The sequence below is a fragment of the Orcinus orca genome, chromosome 11 (genome assembly GCF_937001465.1).
Source record: "Orcinus orca chromosome 11, mOrcOrc1.1, whole genome shotgun sequence".
Lineage (NCBI taxonomy): Eukaryota > Metazoa > Chordata > Mammalia > Artiodactyla > Delphinidae > Orcinus > Orcinus orca.
Window position 1 is genome coordinate 43,554,941 of NC_064569.1, and position 22,780 is coordinate 43,577,720.

The following is a 22,780-nucleotide window of genomic DNA, read 5'->3' on the forward strand; positions in this document are numbered from 1 at the left end:
GAATTAAAAAGTTACCTAAATAACCTAAGTGCATTCAAACATGAATGATTGGTTGACTAGCCTATCAGACTAGTTAATAATATTACTCGGGAACCCATAGACCCCCCCCCGAGGGGTGGAGACTGCGTAGAACGCCCAAACGGATGACGTTACACAGCACTGCAGTACCAGAGACCAATAGTAGGGGGGGAGCAATTTCAAATATCCAATCAGAGCTACTCAGGGGCGGAGTCTACCAATGCTGAAAGCGAGGAGGCGGGATAAAAGAGCGAGGCCGAAGGTAGGCTGGCAGATACGTTCGGTAGCTTACTTCTTTCTGCTCGTGGACGCCGCCGAGTTAGCATCGTTGACGTCTCCCCCCACCCTCCACTGCCGTTATGTCTAAGTCAGAGGTGAGTAGGACGCTCTCTCCACCTAAATTTTCTTTTTCGCGCCTTCCTGAGTTCAGTAGGGTTCGGCCTGGTTTGGCTGCTTGCCCCAGCCGGTTCAGCAGTTCGTCGGTCTCTGCCAGGGCCTACCCCTCCCTAAGTTGAGGTCGCCATTTTGTCCTCTTCGCCATGAGGCTGCCGTCCTGCAACCCTTAGCTATCACGCAGGCTCGGTCCACCTTGCAAAACTCTTAAGTACATTCAATATGTTTTTTTACCTTGTCTCAGTGGGCGACTTTCTTAAAGAGCATTTATAGTCGATATTGGCGATGTACTCCTCCCTCCTAGTCCTTTTGTTGCGCGTGCGTCGAAGGGAGTGAGGGACGCATGCGCTCGGCGCCTCCCGACCCACCCAGCACCCAACAAACCTCCCCCAGTGCGGAGAAGCACGTGGCTTGCTGCGACCAGAAGGAACAATAAGTGTTTCGTACGTTGCTATCTAGTTTTAGTTTTGGTTCTTGTAGCTGGAAGGTGTTTTGCGTTATAGCCCCACTTACCGCTTTTTTTTCCCCTACTCATAGTCACCCAAAGAGCCCGAACAGCTGCGGAAGCTCTTCATCGGAGGTTTGAGCTTTGAAACAACCGATGAGAGTCTGAGGAGCCATTTTGAGCAGTGGGGAACGCTCACAGATTGTGTGGTAAGACTTGAAAGAGACAAAGGACCGTAGAACTCGTTGATTTCTTTGGCTTAGCTTGCTGTATTACCGTCTGAATGTTAATGGGATTATAGTTTCAAGTAAGGTGTGGCTTTAACTGATTAAAAAGCTCCCAATTGATTAGCTTTAGATGGTTAGTGGGAAATTGAAGGGCTTCAGACAAAGGGTTGGTATAAAGTCTCCTATTGCCTTACTTAAGGTAGAAAAGGCAATAGCTTCTGGGGGCTTACTACGTATTAAACATTAAAGGTAATGAGGGATCCAAACACCAAACGCTCCAGAGGCTTCGGGTTTGTCACATATGCCACTGTGGAGGAGGTGGATGCGGCCATGAATGCAAGGCCACACAAGGTGGATGGAAGAGTTGTGGAACCAAAGAGGGCCGTCTCAAGAGAAGTAAGTGATCTTTTCCCCCCCCTTCCTTTAGTCATTTGGAAGTGTGCCACTAGGGGGACTTAACATTTAGGGGTGTAACAAACTTAAAATTCTTAACTTGGGGATAGGTTTTGTTAATATAAGTTAACTTAATTTTTTTCGTGTTAGGATTCTCAAAGACCTGGTGCCCACTTAACTGTGAAAAAGATTTTTGTTGGTGGCATTAAAGAAGATACTGAAGAACATCATCTAAGAGATTATTTTGAACAGTATGGGAAAATTGAAGTGATTGAAATCATGACTGACCGAGGCAGTGGCAAAAAGAGAGGCTTTGCTTTTGTAACCTTTGATGATCATGACTCTGTAGACAAGATTGTCAGTAAGTATCGGGTGGCTGGCATTTGCTAAGGGTTTTGAAATCCATGCTGTATTCTAAATGCTGTGTTGGTGTTTTCTTTATCTCCAAATTTTTTCAGTTCAGAAATACCACACTGTGAATGGCCACAACTGTGAAGTAAGGAAAGCCCTATCTAAGCAAGAGATGGCTAGTGCTTCATCCAGCCAAAGAGGTCAGTTTGTTACTTAATTAAACCTTAAACATAATTTTGAGCAATTCCAATTTGTACAGCCTAACACTTAAAACTCGTCTCTTCAGGTCGAAGTGGTTCTGGAAACTTTGGTGGTGGTCGTGGAGGTGGTTTTGGTGGGAATGACAACTTTGGTCGTGGAGGAAACTTCAGCGGTCGAGGTTTGTGTGGTTATAGTTTACTAATGAGAGTTAATGGTAAAATTATAATTAGCCCCAGATGTCTTATCCGAAGTTACATTTTAATCCAGATGTAGTTCTGGCTTCTCACTAACCGGTAGTTAGTTAGTCTTGCATATGGAAATAATTTACTGATTTAACGCTTCCTAAAATTTAGACTTAGAAGGGGGTGACTTGTATGCGATCCACATACTTCAAACCTGGTTTTTGTTTGTTTGTTTTAATTCTGCTTTTCTCCAGGTGGCTTTGGTGGCAGCCGCGGTGGTGGTGGATATGGTGGCAGTGGGGATGGCTATAATGGATTCGGTAATGATGGTAAGTTTTGTTTTATTTAAGGAACCACAGATTAAAAGTTTTGGCAACCTTTAGAATAGGCTAATAGAGATTAAAAGTCTAGTGCATGATAAGCTCAATTCTGACCTAATAGCATGTTGTGAGCAGGCCTTTAGCTGTCATGCTATCACAGAATTTGACTGTTGAATACTTTTGTCTTATTGAGAAGAATTGTATTCTTGTAGGTGGTTATGGAGGAGGCGGCCCTGGTTACTCTGGAGGAAGCAGAGGCTATGGAAGTGGTGGACAGGGTTATGGAAACCAGGGCAGTGGCTATGGCGGGAGTGACAGCTATAACAACGGAGGAGGCGGAGGCGGCTTTGGCGGTGGTAGTGGTAGGTATCCAGTGATCCAAGTACTGGTGCAATAGCTAGATTAGCCTTTTAGTATGGGGACTTGATGCTTTTGTGTGTTACGCTGCATGGTACTTTTTTAATTAACGGGCTTGCAATGCTACCTCCTCCTAGCTTTAAGCTGGGGCCGCCTCACTCCCAAATAGATACATGGATAAGTGGATAGTGGTGTCTTCAGTTGGAATTAGATTAGATTCTAGCAGGATTTAGTGTCTTAACTCTTGGGGTCTTAGGCACTTAGTTGACGTATCCAGCATGTGTTTGCTGTGCCCCTGAATGGGTAAAGGTCTTCAAGGCAAGAGAATATATTATTTGCTATACCGTCGTGAGTTGGGTAAATTTTTTTTAATTATTGGATTATTCAACTGAATGCCTTGCCCAGGAGGGATAAAATACAAAGATAAACATTGGAGCCACCAGTTTTGGGAGCAAGGCAGATCAAGCAACTTTTTTACTTTGAACACCAGAATTTATCATTTTCCCCGAGTAACAGATAAAGGTCCTCTTTTCCATTCTTAGGAAGCAATTTTGGAGGTGGTGGAAGCTACAACGATTTTGGCAGTTACAACAATCAGTCTTCAAATTTTGGACCCATGAAAGGAGGAAACTTTGGAGGCAGAAGTTCTGGCCCCTATGGTGGTGGAGGCCAATACTTTGCCAAACCCCGAAACCAAGGTATGGTGTATATGTGGTATGGGAGGGCTAAACTAGTGCCGTTGAGGAAAATATTAGACCTTTAGGCAGGGCAGGTGCAGGAAAACTGACAATTTAAAATCTTGAGGAAATTTTAAGTGACTGGTAACTTGTAGTTCAGTTAGGAAAATCATGTGAGCCCAAACTTGTGAATTTGAACTTATATAATACAAATATGAAAGCCCCAAATATAAAAAGTATTACAGTTATTATTCATACTCCTAAAGCTTAAGGGAACAAATTTGTTCTTAGGTGGCTATGGTGGTTCCAGCAGCAGCAGTAGCTATGGCAGTGGCAGAAGGTTTTGATTACTGCCAGGTAAGTGAACAGCTTTTTTTGTTTTCACTTAATTTTCTTGTAATTGATAATGAACACAGTAACCCTAATGTAGCTGAGCAGTGAAACATAGTTAACATTATAATTACAGTAAAATTGTGGATATTAAGTTAATATTCAGATCAGCAAAATTTGTGGGAAACAACTTGCTATTGGATTGTAGCCTTGAGTCTTAATATGTTTAGATTAACAACTTTATTCCATATTGTTCAACAGGAAACAAAGCTTAGCAGGAGAGGAGAGCCAGAGAAGTGACAGGGAAGCTACAGGTTACAACAGATTTGTGAACTCAGCCAAGCACAGTGGTGGCAGGGCCTAGCTGCTACAAAGAAGACATGTTTTAGACAATACTCATGTGTATGGGCAAAAAAACTCGAGGACTGTATTTGTGACTAATTGTATAACAGGTTATTTTAGTTTCTGTTCTGTGGAAAGTGTAAAGCATTCCAACAAAGGGTTTTAATGTAGATTTTTTTTTTTTTTGCACCCATGCTGTTGATTGCTAAATGTAATAGTCTGATCGTGACGCTGAATAAATGTGTCTTTTTTTTAAATGTGCTGTGTAAAGTTAGTCTACTCTGAAGCCATTTTGGTAAACCACCCCAACAGTGTGAAGTTAGTATTCCTTCAGGGTGATGCCAGGTTCCATTCAAAATTTATTTACAACCTGCTTTGGTGGAGAAGCTACTGTCTTCTGAAACCTTGGTGTAGTTGAACTGACAGTTACTGCGTTGTGACCTTGGAGTTCACCGTGAAAAAGGGTCACCCAAGCCAAGTCATGGAGTTTTTTGATTATTAATATATGATTGTTGGCACATCCTATGCAATATATCTAAATTGGATTATGGTACCAGATATAGATGGGAATGAAGCTTGTGTATCATCCATTATCATGTGTAATAAATAAACAATTTAATACCCTCTTGAATGGAATGACAACTGTATGGATTTGGGACTGGCAGAGCTTTGGGCCTTCCCTACCCACTACCCCTGATAATGTTGAATGCTTCTATCACAGTTCAAGTTCAAAACTCTGCCAGGGAATAGAAACCAGATGCTGGCTAATGCCACCCCATAAATCCACAAATTAGAAGTTTTGGGGAGACATTTTTAAACTGACCAGTATCAGTAAGGAATTTACTCTTTAACACAAAAACAGGTTTACATTAAAGGAAAACTGCAGTTTTTGTTCCGGTTGGGTGGGTATATATAGGTTTCTGGATTGACACACTAGTAATTATCTGTATGGAGATCAAAATTGGGTATGGTGAGGAGCCATGTTATTTACTTTAATTCATGCTAACTGCAGTTTTCCTTTAAATACGGCACAAGATGACACAAACATTCTAAAATGTTGGTTGTATAGAAAATGACTTCTAAACCTTTATAACAGTTTACTTAATATCCAATCATTGTTATTTGTACATAGCTTCCTTTGAGCCCTCCCTTTGGTACCCTCAATTTCAGTGCCATTGTACTTAGTAGAATAGAGATTTGTTTATCACTAGGACTGTGTATTCCATCCCATGGGTGTGTTACTTGGAAGTTTGGGGAGGGGGTTGGGTGGGGTTGGGTGGGAGGTGGAGGTGGGTGGGAAAGTGTGGGTAATAGTTCCATGGGCTTGATACTGGCTGAGTTTGCAATGGCAGGTGGAACCTTAACTATTGAGGGAGTTTGCAGATACCTCAGGATTCGTGACAATGCCTTTAAAGATCCAGGAGAGATGTTCAGCTACTAGGAACTGCTAGCAAGTATAGCGCGAATGGCTCCGAGGTCAGACACTCTACAGCTGAGAGTAGACACTTGTGGTATGTGGAGTACAGATAAGCCAGGGGCAGGCCACGGCACGCTCCACGAAAGCTAGGAGGGAGTGAAGTTTCAGTGACCATCGCAAGGAAGGAGGCAGACAAGAGTAAGGCACACCTGACTCTTAGGACTAGCAGTCAGAACCAGGAGAAAAGGTTTTATTGCTATGCTGGTAGGTAAGAACAGATTTTACTTACATCCATATAGCTCTCTAAAATCCAGCTTTCTCTTATATTTTCTTTAATATATTGAGCCAAAACTAGTCCAGTTAAGCTGAACTTGGTTTTTCTGGAAATGAATTGCTTAAGTTGACACCCTACTCTTGGCGGCTCCCAACTGAAGGAAGTCAGCACTTTAATTACTTCTACAGTGATACATTTTTACCCTTTAATTTCTATATTTCCTATCTTTTGACCTATTAACTTAAAACAATGGCTCAAAGTAATATATTAGAATCTTCCCCAGAATGCTGGTGGGAGGGTGGGCGGACCATTAGTGGGGGGTGGGAGGGCTTAGCCTGAGATGGACCTTGTCTCTGAGAAAAGCTAGTTCTTAAAGGCTGTTTGCTTTTCTAGGGAGGAGTGTGCTACCACAGGCTTAGCAACTCTTAAACAAAATTCCAGTTCAAGCTCATGGCTAAAAGGTAGGTTTTTATAAAGTAACAGTGCTTAGTATTCCTAAAGTAAAATGCCAGGCTGTGCCTCGGAACTAAAAAAAGTAAGATCTATTGTTCTATTATCTAACAGACTGTAGCTGGCAAAAAGCTATTAAAGCAATTGGATTCTCAGTAAAGAGAATGGGTGTAGTTGTAGAATCTTTCACCTGCTTATGTATATGCTTTTTTCTTTTTTGCAGGACCATCCTTATGAGGACCTTTATCTGAGCCACTGTGCACTTCATTTTCACTGCCATGCAGTAGTCATTAGCTGCTGCGTAGCTTGAATTAATCATTCAGTTTTGTGAATGGACTTTTTAAAAATAAAATGCATTTAACTTGGTTTTAGTTCTTGTTTTCTATGTCGTCTTCATGATGTTTATGGTAAATAACTTGAGATAGTGCATGTTCTTTACTAGGTCAAGTTTGAGAATGGGAAATGCAGGAGTTAATGGTAAACCAGAAGAATTTTACCCTCATTCCTTACCAGTGTTTCCATGTAGTCACTGTAAGCTGTTTAAAGAAAACTGCATTATACATGTTTCAAGCATAGCCACGTGTTAATTCAGATGGAGGAAGTACTGGGTTTGTTGGAAGTGATTCTAATGCTGTGTATTGCTATTTTTTAAAGTTTGTCCCATCAGCATCCATGGTTTAGTGAAATCAGAGAAACTGGTTTAATTTCACTGCAGGAGTAAATCTTGACCCAGAAGTGAGCTGTTCGCTACTGCTCCTCTTGAACAGGTCTTTTTTGTAGCTCTCCTGGCAAGGGAAAATGGAGTTGTAGTGAAGGCCAGCTGTTGAGTTTGAGTCTCTTCTGAAACTGTGCTTATCTGTTCAGTTCCTGAGGGGCATAGTGGATCTCATCTTGGGTGAATGAACATTTAATTGGTCTATTTCAGGCTTCAAAAATATTGAGCCAAGGGTAAGAAGGTAAAGGAAGTCCATACAACAATGGTTTGGAGGGATAGAACTGAGACTACCAGTTTGCTTAAAAGTAAATTCCCTATGTTTTAAATGAGGAAATAACCTGTAGGAAGATTAATACCTTGTTCAAATTCTTGTGACCACCCTTCCGTCTTTGGCCTTAGGTACTGTTAAATACGTGTATCTGAGGGTCTTGCCTGCTATGGTGTACTCCATGGGAAGTGTCTCCTGTTGACTATCCAGTGCCTAGAATGATACCTCAGCTTATTGGGTGCCCAGTAAATATTGGTTGAATGAATGAATGTTTAAATTTGCCTCTGAATTAACCATCTTTGTGAGTTTGGTTAGAATGAAAAACTTCATTCTGATATCCCTTAAGCAAACTAGTCAAATTGAACAACTAATCTCATTACCACTTGATCCCACATGTTCAGGTTTTTGGAAAGTTGACAGGTTGGACTGTCTTCAGATCTATTAGGAAGCTTTCATTCCCTAGAGACCACTTTTTTCCTGAATCTGTAGGCATGAAGATTCCAGTTTGATCACTTCTGTCTGCTTTTTTGTCTCAACTAATGAATATCAGAACTTGGAAGTAAGGTTTCTCTATTGAAATGGAGCTAGTAAAATTGAATAGAAGTGTAAAGAAGCAAAATGTAATTTATATAATTCAGTGATTGGGAAGAGTGGGAACCACCGCAATTCCAAGCAAGGAGATGAAGGTGTGTGGAGGAGGTTTGACTGGACTTTGATCCATGTGGCTAAGAATTCTGAAACTTAGTCGTGTTCGAAGAAAAAATATACTAATAAAAGGCCCTAGATCTTCAAGGATCTAGAAAGGGGGGCGGAGGCACCGAAACAAGTATTGGGTAACTTCTGTCTAATGTAACCAGGGAGATGGAAGATTTCACTGAAATGCATACTGTGCTCCACTGTGGAGCAGACTTGGTACCCAGACCTGGGTGTGAAATCCCCTGAAACTTGGGTGTCCAATCAAATTCTCTCATTGCAATCAAGAGCAGCTCACTCAGTCTTGTGAGAGAGCTCTGGCATATCAGGGCCCAGGCTGAGGGAGTCCTGTAGAACTAGGCATGAGGAGGGGAAAACGGCCTGTGGGCGTTCTAGGATTCCAGTGCCCCAAAGTTTGTAAAAGGAGTGGCCTAACACTCAGGGACCTCTCACAGAGGGTCTACTCGGCTCTGGCAACAATCCCAGCTCTATAAATAGGGGGCCACCCGAGAAGGTGTGGTTCCACAAATCACCCATGGCCCCTGGCTCTGAGAAGGGGAGCGAAGGCGGTAGACATCACTGCTCGGGCCCAAGCGTCGTGTATCCACACGTCCTCATACAGAGCCGTAGGGAAAGAAGCAAGCTCGGCAGAGCTACCTCCCTGCCGCCAGCAGGCAGTGAGCTCTGAGGGCAGAGCTACCTCCCTGCCGCCAGCAGGCAGTGAGCTCTGAGGGCAGAGCTACCTCCCTGCCGCCAGCAGGCAGTGAGCTCTGAGGGCAGAGCTACCTCCCTGCCGCCAGCAGGCAGTGAGCTCTGAGGGCAGAGCTACCTCCCTGCCGCCAGCAGGCAGTGAGCTCTGAGGGCACCCCCTTCATCACCCTCCCTCGAGAAGGAAGACACAGCGGAAAGCTGTTTCTGTAGAGTGCTTTATATACCAAAGCTCAGACAAGAGATTGGAGACCTGGGAAACGGAATCACGGAAGAGAGATTCCAGCCCTCCCCTCGCGTCCTCGCCTCCGGGCAAGCCTCACTGAACACACCTTGGACCTTCCAAATGCCAGGTTTCCCACTGTGGTCCCTCCTGGTCTACAGAACTCAGCTCCTTCTGGGCCTCACGGTTGGGGAGCACCTTTATCAGAAGAGAATGAAGGAAACCTCCATCACCAGCCCCAACCCTCCGGCCAGCTCAGTCTGTGGCCTCCATCTTGGTCCCCCGGGGCACCAGGAAGATGGCGCCATCAGCAGCCTGGTGCAATGCATACTCTTCAGGGGAGTAGCTGTTGCCTGCCTCATCCCGCAGGTGCTGGAAAATGTCACGATACAGCTCCGTCAGCTGTTGGCGCAGGACCTCCAGGGTCCGGTCGGCCTCGCCTCGGGCCCGGAGGAGGCGCTCCCGCTCACTGCCCAGCCGCTCCAGTTCCCGCTCCAGCTGCACGATGGTCTCCAGCTTTCTTTTGCGACAGTTCTGGGCGGCCACCTTGTTCTTGCCCCGCCTTCGAATGTCCCGGACTAGTGCCAGCTGGCTCTCCGTCAGCGGGTACCGTGCCAACAGCTCGTTGAAGTCATCTACTGGCAAGTTGACGATCTTGTCCGTAGGGAAGGGGATCTTCATGGCCAGGGCTCGACGCTCATCCCGACTCCCCGCCTCCCCCCGTGCAGTGGGCTTGGCCCGCACGGGGCCCGAGGAGGGCTCTAAGGCTAAGGGGGTCTCGGCAGGTGGCAAGGCATAGTTGGGGTGGGCCAAGGAGTTGGGCATTAGTGAGTAGGGGTACTCCACTGGGTACATCTCTACGTACTCGCTGCGACGCCGACCAGCCTCCGTCCCCTCCAGCTCAAGAGATTCAGCGTCACTGTAGTTGAGGGATAATCCTGAGTCGGATTCTGGGTCTTCCTGGGGCTTGGATGGCCCCGCTGACAGCCCAATGTCCAGGAGGGCCAAGGGGTCTGGGAGGGGCTCACTGAGCAGGCCCGAGAGGGTCAGCGGCTTGGAGGCTGGTACGGTCATGTTGCCATAGGCGTATGGGGGGTCTGGGACATGAGATGTGGGTGCTGGGAGCTCATAAGGTGGTGAAGAAAGGGGAAAGCCAGCCTCCGGGTGGATTGAACAGGGGCAGTAACTTGGAGGCGGCGGGGGCCCAGGGTATGGGGCTGGCGGCTGGAAGGATGGCTCACTTGGAGCGTTTAGGCCCTGCAAGAAAAGACACCAAAAGGTTTGGAGACAGGCTGAGGAAGAGAAGAAACCAGCTGTCTCTCAGAACCAAGCCGGGTCCCCTGAAAGACCCAGTGAGATAAGCACAAGGGAAGAGAACGGTGCTGAGTATCGTTGAAAGCTTCTGGCAAAGTTGTGATACAGTTCGTTCACGAGGAAAGTGGCTTAAACAAGAAGGGAAGTCACGCAACAATTATGGAATCCCCTCCTCTTCAGGAGAAGTTCTTACTGTATTGAAATGGCTCATGTCCCTTTATTTCCTTCAGGAAGACAAGGAGTGTCTCCAGGATGACCCTCGGAACCCTTTTCCTGCTGCCACTATCTAGGGTCAAAGGGTCAAGTTCAGACCCTGGCCATGCCCTGGGTGCCCAGCAGAGGGAGCTGCTGTGTGGGAAGAGGGCTTAGGGCAGATCCTGAGGGCCCAGGCATGGTGGCAGGGAAGAGAAGGGGGTGGGCACAGAGCCAAGTCTGGGGCTGAGAGTTACCTTGGGGAGCCGGCACAAGCTCTGCCCTCTCCCCTTCAGTCCCTCTGTCCCTGCCCAGGTGCAGAGAGGAGGAGAGAACGTGCTGGAAAAGGGCCCCCAACCCACATCGGGGAGCCACCCTGCTCCAGCCCAGCTGGGGACAAAGGCATCATTGTTAGGCCAACAGACACCCCTTTGTCCAACTAGCAGGAGGAGAGGACCCCGGCATAGTCTGACCCCCCTTCCCAAGGTCAGAACTACAGCTCTGCTACCTGAGGGAAAGGGGACCCCACCCCCACCCCGCCCCGGCTGCTGAGGGCAGGGGGAGGAAGTGAGGGAAGAAGATGGGCAGGATTGGAGGAGGTCAGAACAGAAGAAGGTGAGGAAGGGAAGGCGGGACAGGAGGTGGGGCAGAGAGACGTAAGCAGAGTGACTGCCAAGAGAGCTTACACCCCCAATCAGATCCTTCCTTCCCCACCACTCCTATCTCCTGCTCATCCACACTCCCTCCCCCTCAATGCTCTGGTCTTCCATCCAGATCGCCCTCTGACTCCAGCCCTTCCTTTCACAGTGCCTGGAACATTTCCATCTTGAGACCCTGGGCTCTGCTTGCTCCAGCCCCCGGCCTCAGTCCCAGCCAGACTCCCTGTTTCTCTGCTTTTCCCTCCCCCCACCCCTGCCCCCTAACCCCACTCACCTGCAGCTCAGTGATGGACATGATCTCTTGCCAAGTCAATTCCATCTCACCCAGCTCCAGAGTGGGCAACTGTGTCACCCTGTTCCTGCTCTGCTGGGGAGGACACGGGGGCATCCTACTGGGCCAGGGCCTGGTCCAAGGTCCCGAAAGCCCAAATGGTCCCAGCAGTCTGTGTCAAAGGAGAAACAGGAGTTAGGGCCTCTCTTGCCACAGGTCAGCGATTTTGTCCTCCTCCATGGAGAGGCTCCCTCCAGCTTCACCTGAGGGAAGGAGATGCCTCATTCCCCGCCCTACCCCACCCCCATTCATGCTGTACTCATCATCGGACAAACTCCTGAAGCTAGAAAGCCTTTTTCTGCCGTGTTGTCTGTATCTCACCCGCTATGGCTGTAGGCAGTTCCTTTGGGAGCACAGTAGGTTTTTATCTTCTTTTCGGACAAGATGCCTTCACTTTCCCCTACTTCTTACTCCTCAAAACTGTATCACTGGCCAGGACAAAAGTCACATCATCCAGTGTTTTTTATTTTTCCTGTTTCCTGCAGCAACATCAGGGATCACTCCTGCTCTCCTCCTCTGCCCTCACTTTTAGGATCTCAGTCTTTTCTTTCCAAGATGAGAGCGAGTGCTTGGGGATCCCCAAGGAGTGTGTTGTGGGAAGAGCCAAGCAGACAGCCCCTCCCCTTCTCTAAGATATGGCCCAGGCCTGGTGACTGATAGCAGCCCTGCCCTCTCCTCCTATCCTGGCCCTGGGCTCCCCTGCCTGGGCCAGATAAGAGGTTTATCAGCAGCAGGCAGCAGAGGAGGAATGGTCTCGGGAGACACTGGACCTCTGCCCTGTGTCCCACAGGGTCATCCTGGCTATACCCCACTCCATACAACCAGGGGTCTTTTCTCTCCTGAGGTCATATAATAACCACAGCAAAGACTTATTTGGCATTTGTCTAGAACCGAGCTGGTGGTTTATAAGCACTCGTTTATGAGATTGATTTCCACAAAGATCCTGTAAGTTCCATTCAGAAGTTGAGACTCAGGCTGATAAATAGCAGAGTCAGGTCTGGTACCTAGAGTTGCCGACTCCACTAGCCCATCCCACCTTCCAGGCGCCTTCCCAATCCTGCTCCCATGTCTCCTCCATTCGCCGAGACTCTATTGGCGGTCGACATCAGTCAACTCTTTCTGTGGAATCTCAGACTCTTTTTTTTTTTTTTTTAATTTATTTTTGGCTGCACTGGGTCTTCGTTGCTGCGCACGGGCTTTCTTTGGTTGCGGCGAGCGGGGCCTACTCTTCATTGGCAGTGCACGGGCTTCTCACTGCAGTGGCTTCTCTTGTTGCAGAGCATGGGCTCTAGGCGCACGGGCTTCAGTAGTTGTGGCTCACGGGCTTAGGTGCTCCGCAGCATGTGGGATCTTCCCCGATCAGGGCTCGAACCCACGTCCCCCGCATTGGCAGGTGGATTCTTAGCCACTGCGCCACCAGAGAAGTTCTGAATCTCAGTCTCTTTTCTCTTCTAAGGAATATTTCTTTAGAGGCTTGAATACACACTTCCCTCCAGCCCCCTTTCTTTGGATCTGGGCTCCAGCTGCAGCTCTGCCACAGGGCAGCAGCATGATGTTGGGCAAGCCATCACATTTCTCTGAGCCTCTGTTTCCTCATTTGTAAAACCAGGGAGTGAGACAAGTTGAACTTGGAGGTCCCTCTCTGCTTGGATAGCTCAACATTCTCAGTAACCCCTCACCCCACCTTCATCTTCTCCTCTCTGTCAACCTCTCTCCTCATCCCACCTCCCTATTCCCTGACACCCATCTCACCCTCATCTGTTCTCCCTGCCTTCGGCAAGAGACTTCAAGTAGATGTGACAGGGACCTCCTGATCTCTTAGGGCCAGACACCACACCCTACCTTTGCCATGTAAGTGAGGGCAGGCAGGCTGGGTGGGTGAGGGAGACTTATAGAAGGACAGAGCATAGGACTGGGTGACCTTAGATCACCACAAGGTTGGCCTATCACAGCTATTTAATATGGGATCCACTCTTTGACTCACCACAAAATTGGTGAGAACTTTAAATTGTCCTTTCAAAGGAGGATCTCCCCTAGCCCCTGCCCCCTAACCCTAACCCTAACCCTAACCCTTGTTATATTGCCATCCCCAGAGCTGGGAGTTGGTATAGGCACAGGCCCTTGGCAAGTGGGCAGAGGGTGGGGTGTTTATGTCTGTCCAGGATGCCATTTCAACACCGGAACCCCACCTTCCCCCACCCAGGTTCTGGCGGAAATTGCCCAAAGGCAAAGTGAATGGAGAAGGGGTTTAGGGGGCAGGGACGATGACTCTTGCCTCACAGTCCTTCTCACACACACACACACACACACACACACACACATCCCATTTTGTCCCTCATAGTTTCCCGGATCTGACTCTTAGGTGCAGTACAAAGATCCTGTCCTAGGAGGCAGGAGACCAGGTTCTCTAGCCTTCCAGATGCATGATCTAGGGCAAATCGCTTCTTACTCAGACTCTCCTATTAAATGGGGACAGACTTGGAGAACCTCCTTGCAGTAGATTGCATCTGGCTCAGGCAGTCACAAACTTTACTGTGGCCTGCCTTCACCTGGGGTGCTTGTGAAAATACAGAATTCTGAAAGCCACCCTGGACCTATCGAATTGAATTCATAGGCGCAGGTACCCCGCAATCAGCATTTTAACAAGTGGCCTGGTGTTTTTGATGCCAGAGGCCCACCCTACTTTGAAAACTACTAAACTGGTCCAACCATATGGACTTAAAAGAATGCAAAGGCAGAAGAGCACCTGGCAAGTAATCTCCAGACTTCTCCTAGCTTCACACCCTTGACCCAGGCAAGGCTGGGTTCTAGGCTGCCCTAGTCTCTGAGACTAGATATCAGCCCCTCCTCATAAAGACCAGGAATTTAATCTTCCCCTCTCCCTGGGACAGGGAAATGAGAATCCAGAAGGGCTGCTGGGGGAGGTGGGAGGCTAGGAAAGAGGCAGTTAAGGAGAGCCTCAGGTTCAAATGCAACCAGCTCCCTGGTGCAGTGGCAAGTTTGCACCAGGCCAGAAAGGCGTAGTCTGTTTTTCCCTAGACACTCAGAGATGGGTGGTGGTCTATACAACAGGCAAGGTCAGGAAGTCTACCTTCAACAGGTCTTAGGAGTCTCCCATCCTGAAGACGGGCCAGGGGGCTGGCAGCCAGAGGTATGAGGGTATAGTCAGAATTGGATCAAATAGAACATCACAGAGGGTACAGAAGCTGGAGAGATACTGGGAAAGTGGAACATGCCTCCCTGTGTCCCTTTTCTTTTACAACAGACGGTTCCCACTTTCCAGTTTAGCCCACACTTTGAGTTCACACAGACATCTTGCTCCCCAACATTGCACATCAGGTAGGACGGACACCATCTCCAGAGACTCTAACCCACCCTCTTTACTCTCATCCTGATGGGATTACCCGGAAAGATCTTACAACAATCCCTGAATACACACAGAATGACATGGGAGCTTTATGTTTCAGGATACAGAATGAGGACCATTTGGGGAGGGATGCTGGGGAAAGGAAGATATTTGGCCTCATCGGCAGCCCAGGGCTCTATAACACCTTGACAAGGGGGAGAGACAGAGAAAGGGCTCGCCTCTGGGACGCTGTTGTTGTTGTTTGTCTGGGACCGTGTACTGAGGCTTACTAGACAACCCCTCCTCTCCAGGTGTCAATAGAGGCAGGGAAAGGATGGGGAGGGATCAGTAAAACTTGGGGTGTGGTAAGGCAGATGAGCAGCCTATTCAGAAAGGTTAGGAAGAATCCCCAAGGAGGGAGAGGTACACAGAAGTGAGAGAAAGAAATAGCCTGGAGGGAAAAGGGGCTGGGGAGAGAGGTGCGGAGGGAGAGTGAACGGGGTAGGTGGGGGGCCAGTTTTGATCACAGTAAGGTTCAGTCTCCTGGGGGCATACATGACTCAAACAGGTGCATGGAACAAGGGAGAGAGGGACAAGTTTCTGCCATCCTGTCACTTGGTCACTAGACCCCCCAACTCCAGTCCTTCGGGGGCCAGTGACTAGAGAATCTCAGCCCCAGCAGATGTGATACCTGACCTCTTCTCTTCCACTGTTTCCCAGCCCTCTACCTCCCAAGCTGCCAAGATTTCCAGTCGGAAGAAACTAAGCTGGGGTGGGATGCCTTCCTCTCCTTTCCAGTTCCAGCTACTACCCTAGGCCCAGAGAAGAGAACGGGCAAAGGGAGGCGAGAACTCAGCACCCTCTACCCCTAGCAGCCCATCCTGCTGCAACGACACCTCCCAGCAATCCAGGCATCCACTGTCTCGGGTTCCTTAGCATTCCCCAAACCTCCCAGATGGCTGGACAGGGCAGTGGGATAGGACGGAGTAGGGGAAAGGAGGGTACCATATACCTGAGAGTCCATTGGCTGCCCCAGGGCAGCCAGCCTGCTGAAGGGTTACTCAGTGTCACTCCCCAGCCCCTCAGGCGTGCCTCAGGGGACCACTGTCTGGTCCCCATCCATAGCCTTTCACCCCCAGAATCCCAGAGGGCTCAAAAAGCCATCTAGGTCTTCTCCCAGAGAAATTCCCAAAGATGTCAAATTCCTGAACCAGAGGCAGCCTGGAAAGGTCTGAGATCTCCGAGGAATGCACGGCAAGTTGCTTATTTTCTCCCGCTGCCTCCTTCACCTCCCCAGCTTGCCCCTGGGTCCCCTTGGAATCCTCCTCCCACCCTGCCCCTCAGGCACCTGTGGCAGGGTCCAAGCAGGGTGAGGAGAGAGATGTGGCTCCGGGTGCTGTCTCTGGGGAGGCTGGGCCTGGGCTGACACCTTCTGGGTGAGGATCCCTGCTACCTCTGAGAACCGGGGAGGGCCGTGCCCTGCGCCCAGGCCATCGCTGAGCGCCCAGTGTGTAGGCTCGGGCCCGAGTGAGGGGACCTCAGGGGCCGGCACACCAGCCTCCTCTCTGAAGCCCTCAGCCTGAGTTCTCCGTCCTTCCTCCAACCCTCCCCTTTCCCCGTGGCCCTCCTCTCCTCCTGCCCCTTCTGGCCAAGAGAGGAAACTTGAGCCCGGTGTGGTTTCTGCCCGCACCCCACCCCCACCTTGCTCCCAGCCAGCGGGGGCACGCATGGCTCCAAGCCTCTCCCAGCCCTCCTTTTGAGCCCAGGAGTCCAGCCAGCTCTGCGCTTCTCCCATGCATCTGATGGATTCCAACCTGATGATCCGTGGCAGAGTGACCTCTAGACTTTATACAAGTTGTAACCTCCTTCTCTTTACCCCCTTGACTCTCTGAGGGGCAGGGAAACTGAGTCCTGGCAAGGTGGAGGGCAGCTGAAGAAAAGGACCAGATGTCTAGCATCCCAGCTGTTAGGCAGGTGGGCATTCAGGGCACTGCTTTAATTTCAGGAAAGCCTGGGCTCTGGGCAAGGGGTAGGGGAGCTTTTGGGGGGAGGAGGGGCCGGCTGCTTTGATGTGTCCTTTCACCTGTAGCCTTCTCCCCTCCCCCTGCAGCCTCAGATGTCCTAGGACAAAGGCCTCTTTCTTGGACAGGTTTGTTGTCAGTGGGTGAGGGGAGTTGGGGGTGGGGGAGGCTCCCGGCAGGGACATTATTCACCTCCCTTAAAGGGGACCCTAGATGCCCTCTGTCCTTTCTTCCAGGCAAGGCACCCCAGCCACATGGCAGCCACATACACTGGACAGACCAGGACACGTGTGTAGGATATCAGGTCCATCCCCCAGCACCCACGGCAGCTCTGGGGCAGACCAGTAAGTACACCCCAGAAGTCACTCATTCATCCATTTGCCTCAAACTCACAACCCAAGTCCCAGGCCAAACAGATCTCTCTGCAGAGACTAGGAGAAAAGCCTTGCTTCCTCCTAGCTTTTAGCGGTTTTCAGCTCTAAGGAAAGTCCTTCCTATGTCTAGCTTCACTCCTTATAGCTGCAGCTTACACTTTTTTTCTATTTTTTCTTCTTATGATGTTCAAGTTAAATTGGAAACAGTTAAAGACTGGGGAGGAAGGCAGGTGCCACCCTAAGGCAGAGCTGGCATTCAGCCAGCATTCTCTTAGAGGGTTGCGTTCACTATTAAAATAATGAAAATATTCTGTCCCTGTTGGTGAAGAATAGCTTCTGGGAGTCTTCCAAGTGTCCCCACCATTCCACCACTATGTCAGCCACCCCGATTCTCTCTCAGGACCACCCCCACAACCCAATAACCCAACCAAGCAACTCAAGAGGCAATGTGATACCCACCTCTTTGCAGCCTCCTTGCAGCCTGTGTGTGGGGGTTTGAGCAACACCCATGCCAAACCCATGGTTCAGTGTTTTGAATTCCATCCCCATCCCAGGAGATCATAATTCTACAGGCATGATCTGTGTAGGGCAGGAGGTGACCCCTGGCTTCATTGCATGTTACAAGTGGGTTCAGAATCTCTTGATGACCTGGGTATGAATCTGGGTCACATACATGAGCATTCAGATAGCTTTCTCATTTATATACTTATTTGGGCCCCTCAGAGGGGATGAGGGGTGGAGATAGTCACACTTGTGACTGATTCAGTAATGATATCGGGTTACAGCTAGTCGACAAACATTTACTGAATGAAAGCTACCAGTTCAGGACGTTATTTGTGGCATTGCAGATACAACTATGGATAACACAAGTTGTTCAATGAATGAGTGGATATTTACTGAGTGTCTGCTCGTTCATTCATTCATTCAACAAATATTTATTGTGTATCTACCATGTTTCCTACTCCAGGAACACAAAGATGAATAAGACATAGTCTGTGTCCTCATTAACAGTCTAGGCAGGGAATTCCAGTAATAAAGGTCTATATAAAGTGCTGTGGAGCTGAACTGCTGCTGGTGAAATTCATAGCCGGCTTCACAGAGAAGATGACAATTGAGTTGGGCTGTGGAGAATGACTCAGGGTTCACCAGGAAAAGAAGGGGAGAAGGGTATTCCAAACAAAGGTGTGAAGACATAGAAGCATCAAACACAGAGGAGTATTTTGGGTTTCCTAGGATGGGGTGTGAGGTAGCAAGTAGTAAAATGTAAGCCTGGGAAATTTGACTGGGGCTAGATAGTAAAGTCTTGAAAGTTAAACTAGGGAGGTTGTATTCCATCCCGTGCGAGGGTCATAGATGTGTTTGAAGCAGTTTTCTTGTTTGCGGGGACAGGCATGGTCGTGCAGGCTGAGCTAAGTGAACAGACAGCCCTCATTTAGGCGACGGGCCAGAGTGTCTCTCCCACCTCACTCCACTCCCCTCCCATAGGAAGAGGCTGTTACTGCGGTTCCCAGGCTCTGTCCTGCCTCCAGAACGCTCTTTATAGCCCTCGGGGGTGCGGATGATTCCTTTAGCTCCCTCCTCTCAGATCCCTGAGGTCCAGAGTCAACCTCCTTCTATCTTAAATCTCTTTCGCTTGATGTAAGATGAGCAGGGGATTAGGGGCCTGAATGGGTTGGATAGTGTCTGCGGCTGGGCAAGCCAGGATACCTAAGATTTTCCTATCCCTAAGATGGGATACGTAAGATTCTCCTGCTTCAGCAAAGGTGGCAGAGACAGAATATGGAGAAAAACATGACCACATATCTTTACTGTTATACCATTCTCCATCTATGCTGCTCAGGCACCCCCAAAAGGCTGACTTGTCATCACCCCCCGCCAATCCACCCCACCCTCACCCCAGCGCGTGTGCACACACCACCACCACCACCATCAGGGCAAGCCACAAGCAGTGTTGCCAAACACCCCGCTGGGTTATGCAACCAGCTTCCCGAGTAGGGCGGGGTGGCTAGAGGTGGAACCTGGGGAGGGCCACAGGTCCCGGAGGGAGGTGGCTGCCTAGCCTGCTTGCCTGCTGGGCTGACCGCAGTGGCCCCAGGGGGCGGGGGCAGGGCTGCCCTTTTATCAGTGCCCTGCAGGGTTGCACCCGCCACCCCCTGGCTTCCTCTCTCAACAGACGGAAAGGGAGGCAGCCACAGGGTGCAAGGGAGGGCTGGACGTTATCCTAGGCTGCAGAGCCCGGCGGTTACCCCGGATGGCTGGGGGAGGTGTTGGAGGGGGTCTGGGACCAGGGAATAGTGAGGCCCCTCTTACTAAAGTAAGAAAAGGGAGATAAAAACTGAGGCCCAGATGGTGGAGACAGATCTCCTAAGCCATCCACTGGTTTTTCCTTGTGTTCTGGTTTGGGTGAGGATAGAATAAAAAAGTCTTTGAAGAGGTTCCTTTCCACAGATAAGAATTCTTAGAGGATTGACTCAGGAGTTGAGGACATTGAGCCCCACTTTCAGGCCAAAAGGGTCCAGAGAGTGGGTAGGACTGAGGTTCCCAGACCTGGGCGACTATGAGTTATGCCCTGCTAGCAGAGCCCCGCACGGAATCCAAAACAGATGAAGGCTGATAAATGAGTCCAGAAGAGTCCAGAAGAAATAACCCCTGGAGCTTAATTCTAAATCTAGAGAGAGGAGTAGGTTGCATGGTGTAGAGGAGAATGAGGGAGGGTCAGATCTTGAACCTTAAAACCTGGACTTGAGTCCCTGCATTCACGGGTTACGTGGCTTTGGGCAGCTCAACCTTTCTGAGCCTTGCTTCCTCACTGGGGAAAATGGAGATAATGGAGTTTGGGAGAAGATAAAGGGAGTTTTGGGGAAGCTAAAAAGAGATCAATAAGAGAGTGAGTCTGTTATTATTAGGAGATAGAAGCTTAGAAACCTGGAGGCCAGAGTGCCTCAGGGGCTTGGGAATTGAGAACAGTCTATCTGGAAGCCAGACTCTGGTGGAGAGATACCTGGGCCAGAACTGAAGCTGGTAGGCAGCCTGGTTCTGGGAGAGAACCAGGACCAGGATACAGCAGTGTTTGTGGGGGAGGGGTGGTACACTTCCAGGAACTAGCTCCGGGACCATGGCTCTCCCACCCCAGCACTATTGGGCGGGGCCAGTTGTAGCCACACCATGGGCATGGTGCCAGCCTTACGGGCTTCAGTCACCTTCCAGGAACCCCAAAACCCCCACCCCCACCCCACCCTGTTGCAATCCTCTGCAGTGGGCGGAGCTGCCTAGGAAGTCCCACCCTCTGCTCCTTAGAGGATGGAAGGCTTGATGCCTGACTATTTATTTCCTCCTTTAAACAGGCATCCTGCTCATTCCAGCCTCCTGTCTTTGCTCTTCCTGCCCCCTTGCACCAGAGTGCTCTCCTTGGCCCTTTTTACCAACCAGGGGCAGTACAGAGTGGAAAAGAGATCTGGGTTTGAGTCTCAGCTCACACTTAGCAGTGTGGACTTGGGCAAATTATATAGCTTCCTTGAGCCTCGGTTTCCCCTTGGTAACTGGGGAGAACAGAGCTTCTTGTTACGGATCAGATGAGACAATGTACACATAGTGCTTATACACAAGGGACATTAATGTTGGATCCCTTCCTCTGATCTACTCTCCAAGACCCAGCTCAGTTCAAGTTCTGTCTCCACAACATTTTCTCTGGCTACCTCAACACTTACACATATTTCTCTTGTCTAACTCCTTTTGCAATTATTATATGTACCAGAGAATTAATAACCTCATTTAAATATTTTCTTTTCTGGGACTTCCCTGGTGGCACAGTGGTTAAGAATCCGCCTGCCAACGCAGGGGACATGGGTTTGAGCCCTGGTCCGGGAAGATCCCACATGCCCCAGAGCAATTAAGCCCGTGCACCACAACTACTGAGCCTGTGCTCTAGAGCCCATGAGCCACAACTACTGAGCCCACGTGCCACAACTACTGAAGCCCGCGTGCCTAGAGCCCATGCTCCACAACAAGAGAAGACACCTCAATGAGAAGCCTGCACACCACAACGAAGAGGGGCCCCCACTCGCCGCAACTAGACAAAACCTGCACGCAGCAATGAAGACCCAATGCAGCCAAATAAATAAAATAAAAAATACAAATAAATTTATAAAAAAATTTGTTTCTTTTCCAATTGAACCATATGATTTTGTGTTTTGTTACATCATCTTGTAATAGTGATGACATAAACAGTATTATACAAAACTTATCATGAGCATCATAGTTTAATGGTGAAGAGCACAAGTTTTAGAATCAGAAATGCCTACATTCAAATCTTGGCTCTGACAGTCACTTTGAGATCTCAAGCAAATTCTTTAATCTCTCTGAGCCTAATTTTACCCATCTGTAATTTAGGGATAGTAACAATTCTTACCTTACATGTTATTGTGAGAAGTTAACAAGTGGGTATGTATGTTTAATTTAGTGATTCAGTGTCTGGGATATAGTAAGCACTATTAAATGACACATATATGGTACATCTATTATTATCAAATAAATATATTAAATTAACTTATTGTTAACTAATAGGTAAATTTCTTGTGAGGGGTTGCATTTTATGTTTTGTCTTTTTTATATATACCTCAAGGTGTGTAGTTCTGAGTACAATATACTGTCACTCACTCAACAAATATTTATAGAGTATTTAACAGATTGCTAAATTTGGAGGATACCAAGATGATTAAAGAGTGAGCTTTGGGGGCTTCCCTGGTGGCACAGTGGTTGAGAGTCCGCCTGCCGATGCAGGGGACACGGGTTCGTGCCCCGGTCCGGGAAGATCCCACATGCCGCGGAGCGGCTGGGCTCGTGAGCCGTGGCCGCTCAGCCTGCGCGTCCGGAGCCTGTGCTCCGCAGCGGGAGAGGCCACAGCAGTGAGAGGCCTGCCTACCGCAAAAAAAAAAAAGAGTGAGCTTTGGGACTCCGTGCTGGTCCACTGGTTAAGAATCCACCTTCCAATGCAAGGGACACGGGTTCGATCCCTGGCTGGGGAACTAAGATCCCACATGCCGGGGCGGGAGCAGCTAAGCCCGCGTGCCACAACTACAGAGCTTGCGGGCCTCAACGAGAGGGCCCACGCTGTTCAAAATACAGAGCCCGTGCACTCTGGAGCCCGCTCCACACCTAGGGAGAAACCCGAGTGGACCGCTTGCTGTAAGGAAAAGACCCTGCATGCCTCAACAAAGATCCCGTATGCCGCAACTAACACCCTACGCAGCCAAATAATAATAATAATAGGGAAAATAAATAAGTAAAATAAATGCCACACCAACTAAAATTAATAAAGTGCCAAATTGGTTCAAATAAATAATATTAAAAAAAAAAGAGTGAGCCTTGCCTTTGAGCAGACGCATGTATAAACATGTGATGTGATATGAGAATGGATAAGTTACATTCGGGGAAACAGAAAAAGGAGTGACTAACTTTCTCAATGAAGGCCTCAGGGAGGACGTAACCTTTCAACTAGTCTTGAAAATAGAAGAATCTGAATTTTCTAGGGAGAAAAATGGGGGACAGAATTCTGGGAAG

The 22,780-nt window shown here is 48.7% G+C and overlaps 2 protein-coding genes and 2 long non-coding RNA genes across 8 annotated transcripts; 2 read left to right on the top strand and 2 right to left on the bottom strand.

The window, feature by feature from the left end:
* Positions 1-248: 248 nt before the first annotated feature.
* On the top strand, positions 249-6,743 carry HNRNPA1 (heterogeneous nuclear ribonucleoprotein A1). Of its 4 annotated transcripts, XR_007469939.1 has the most exons (12): positions 249-392; positions 949-1,065; positions 1,333-1,479; positions 1,627-1,837; positions 1,935-2,027; positions 2,114-2,206; positions 2,465-2,539; positions 2,743-2,892; positions 3,430-3,585; positions 3,856-3,921; positions 6,321-6,388; positions 6,601-6,743. XR_007469939.1 is itself a non-coding variant. In XM_049693846.1 (11 exons), exons 1-10 carry the CDS (start codon positions 378-380, stop codon positions 3,909-3,911), a joined length of 1,113 nt encoding a protein of 370 aa, XP_049549803.1. In that variant the 5' UTR covers positions 249-377; the 3' UTR covers positions 3,912-3,921; positions 6,601-6,743. The 4 variants fall into 4 exon arrangements, 3 of the variants coding, with proteins under 3 accessions (XP_049549803.1, XP_049549802.1, XP_049549801.1); XM_049693846.1 differs by lacking the exon at positions 6,321-6,388; XM_049693845.1 differs by lacking the exon at positions 6,601-6,743 and having other exon boundaries at positions 6,321-6,533.
* LOC125960370 (uncharacterized) lies at positions 4,292-8,739 on the bottom strand. The gene is made up of 2 exons (XR_007469940.1): positions 7,449-8,739; positions 4,292-7,162 (listed from the first exon to the last, which is right to left on the bottom strand). It is a non-coding gene; the product is annotated as an uncharacterized LOC125960370 (long non-coding RNA).
* Positions 8,740-8,962: 223 nt separating this feature from the next.
* NFE2 (nuclear factor, erythroid 2) lies at positions 8,963-16,385 on the bottom strand. 2 transcript variants are annotated; one of them, XM_004274221.4, is made up of 3 exons: positions 16,175-16,385; positions 11,424-11,592; positions 8,963-10,241 (listed from the first exon to the last, which is right to left on the bottom strand). In XM_004274221.4, exons 2-3 carry the CDS (start codon positions 11,535-11,537, stop codon positions 9,240-9,242), a joined length of 1,116 nt encoding a protein of 371 aa, XP_004274269.1. In that variant the 5' UTR covers positions 11,538-11,592; positions 16,175-16,385; the 3' UTR covers positions 8,963-9,239. The 2 variants fall into 2 exon arrangements, with proteins under 2 accessions (XP_004274269.1, XP_033292010.1); XM_033436119.2 differs by lacking the exon at positions 16,175-16,385 and adding an exon at positions 11,802-16,056.
* A 164-nt stretch (positions 16,386-16,549) lies between these two features.
* On the top strand, positions 16,550-21,394 carry LOC105748219 (uncharacterized). Its single transcript, XR_004485505.2, has 3 exons — positions 16,550-16,800; positions 17,084-17,191; positions 21,032-21,394. It is a non-coding gene; the product is annotated as an uncharacterized LOC105748219 (long non-coding RNA).
* The last annotated feature ends 1,386 nt before the right edge of the window (positions 21,395-22,780 follow it).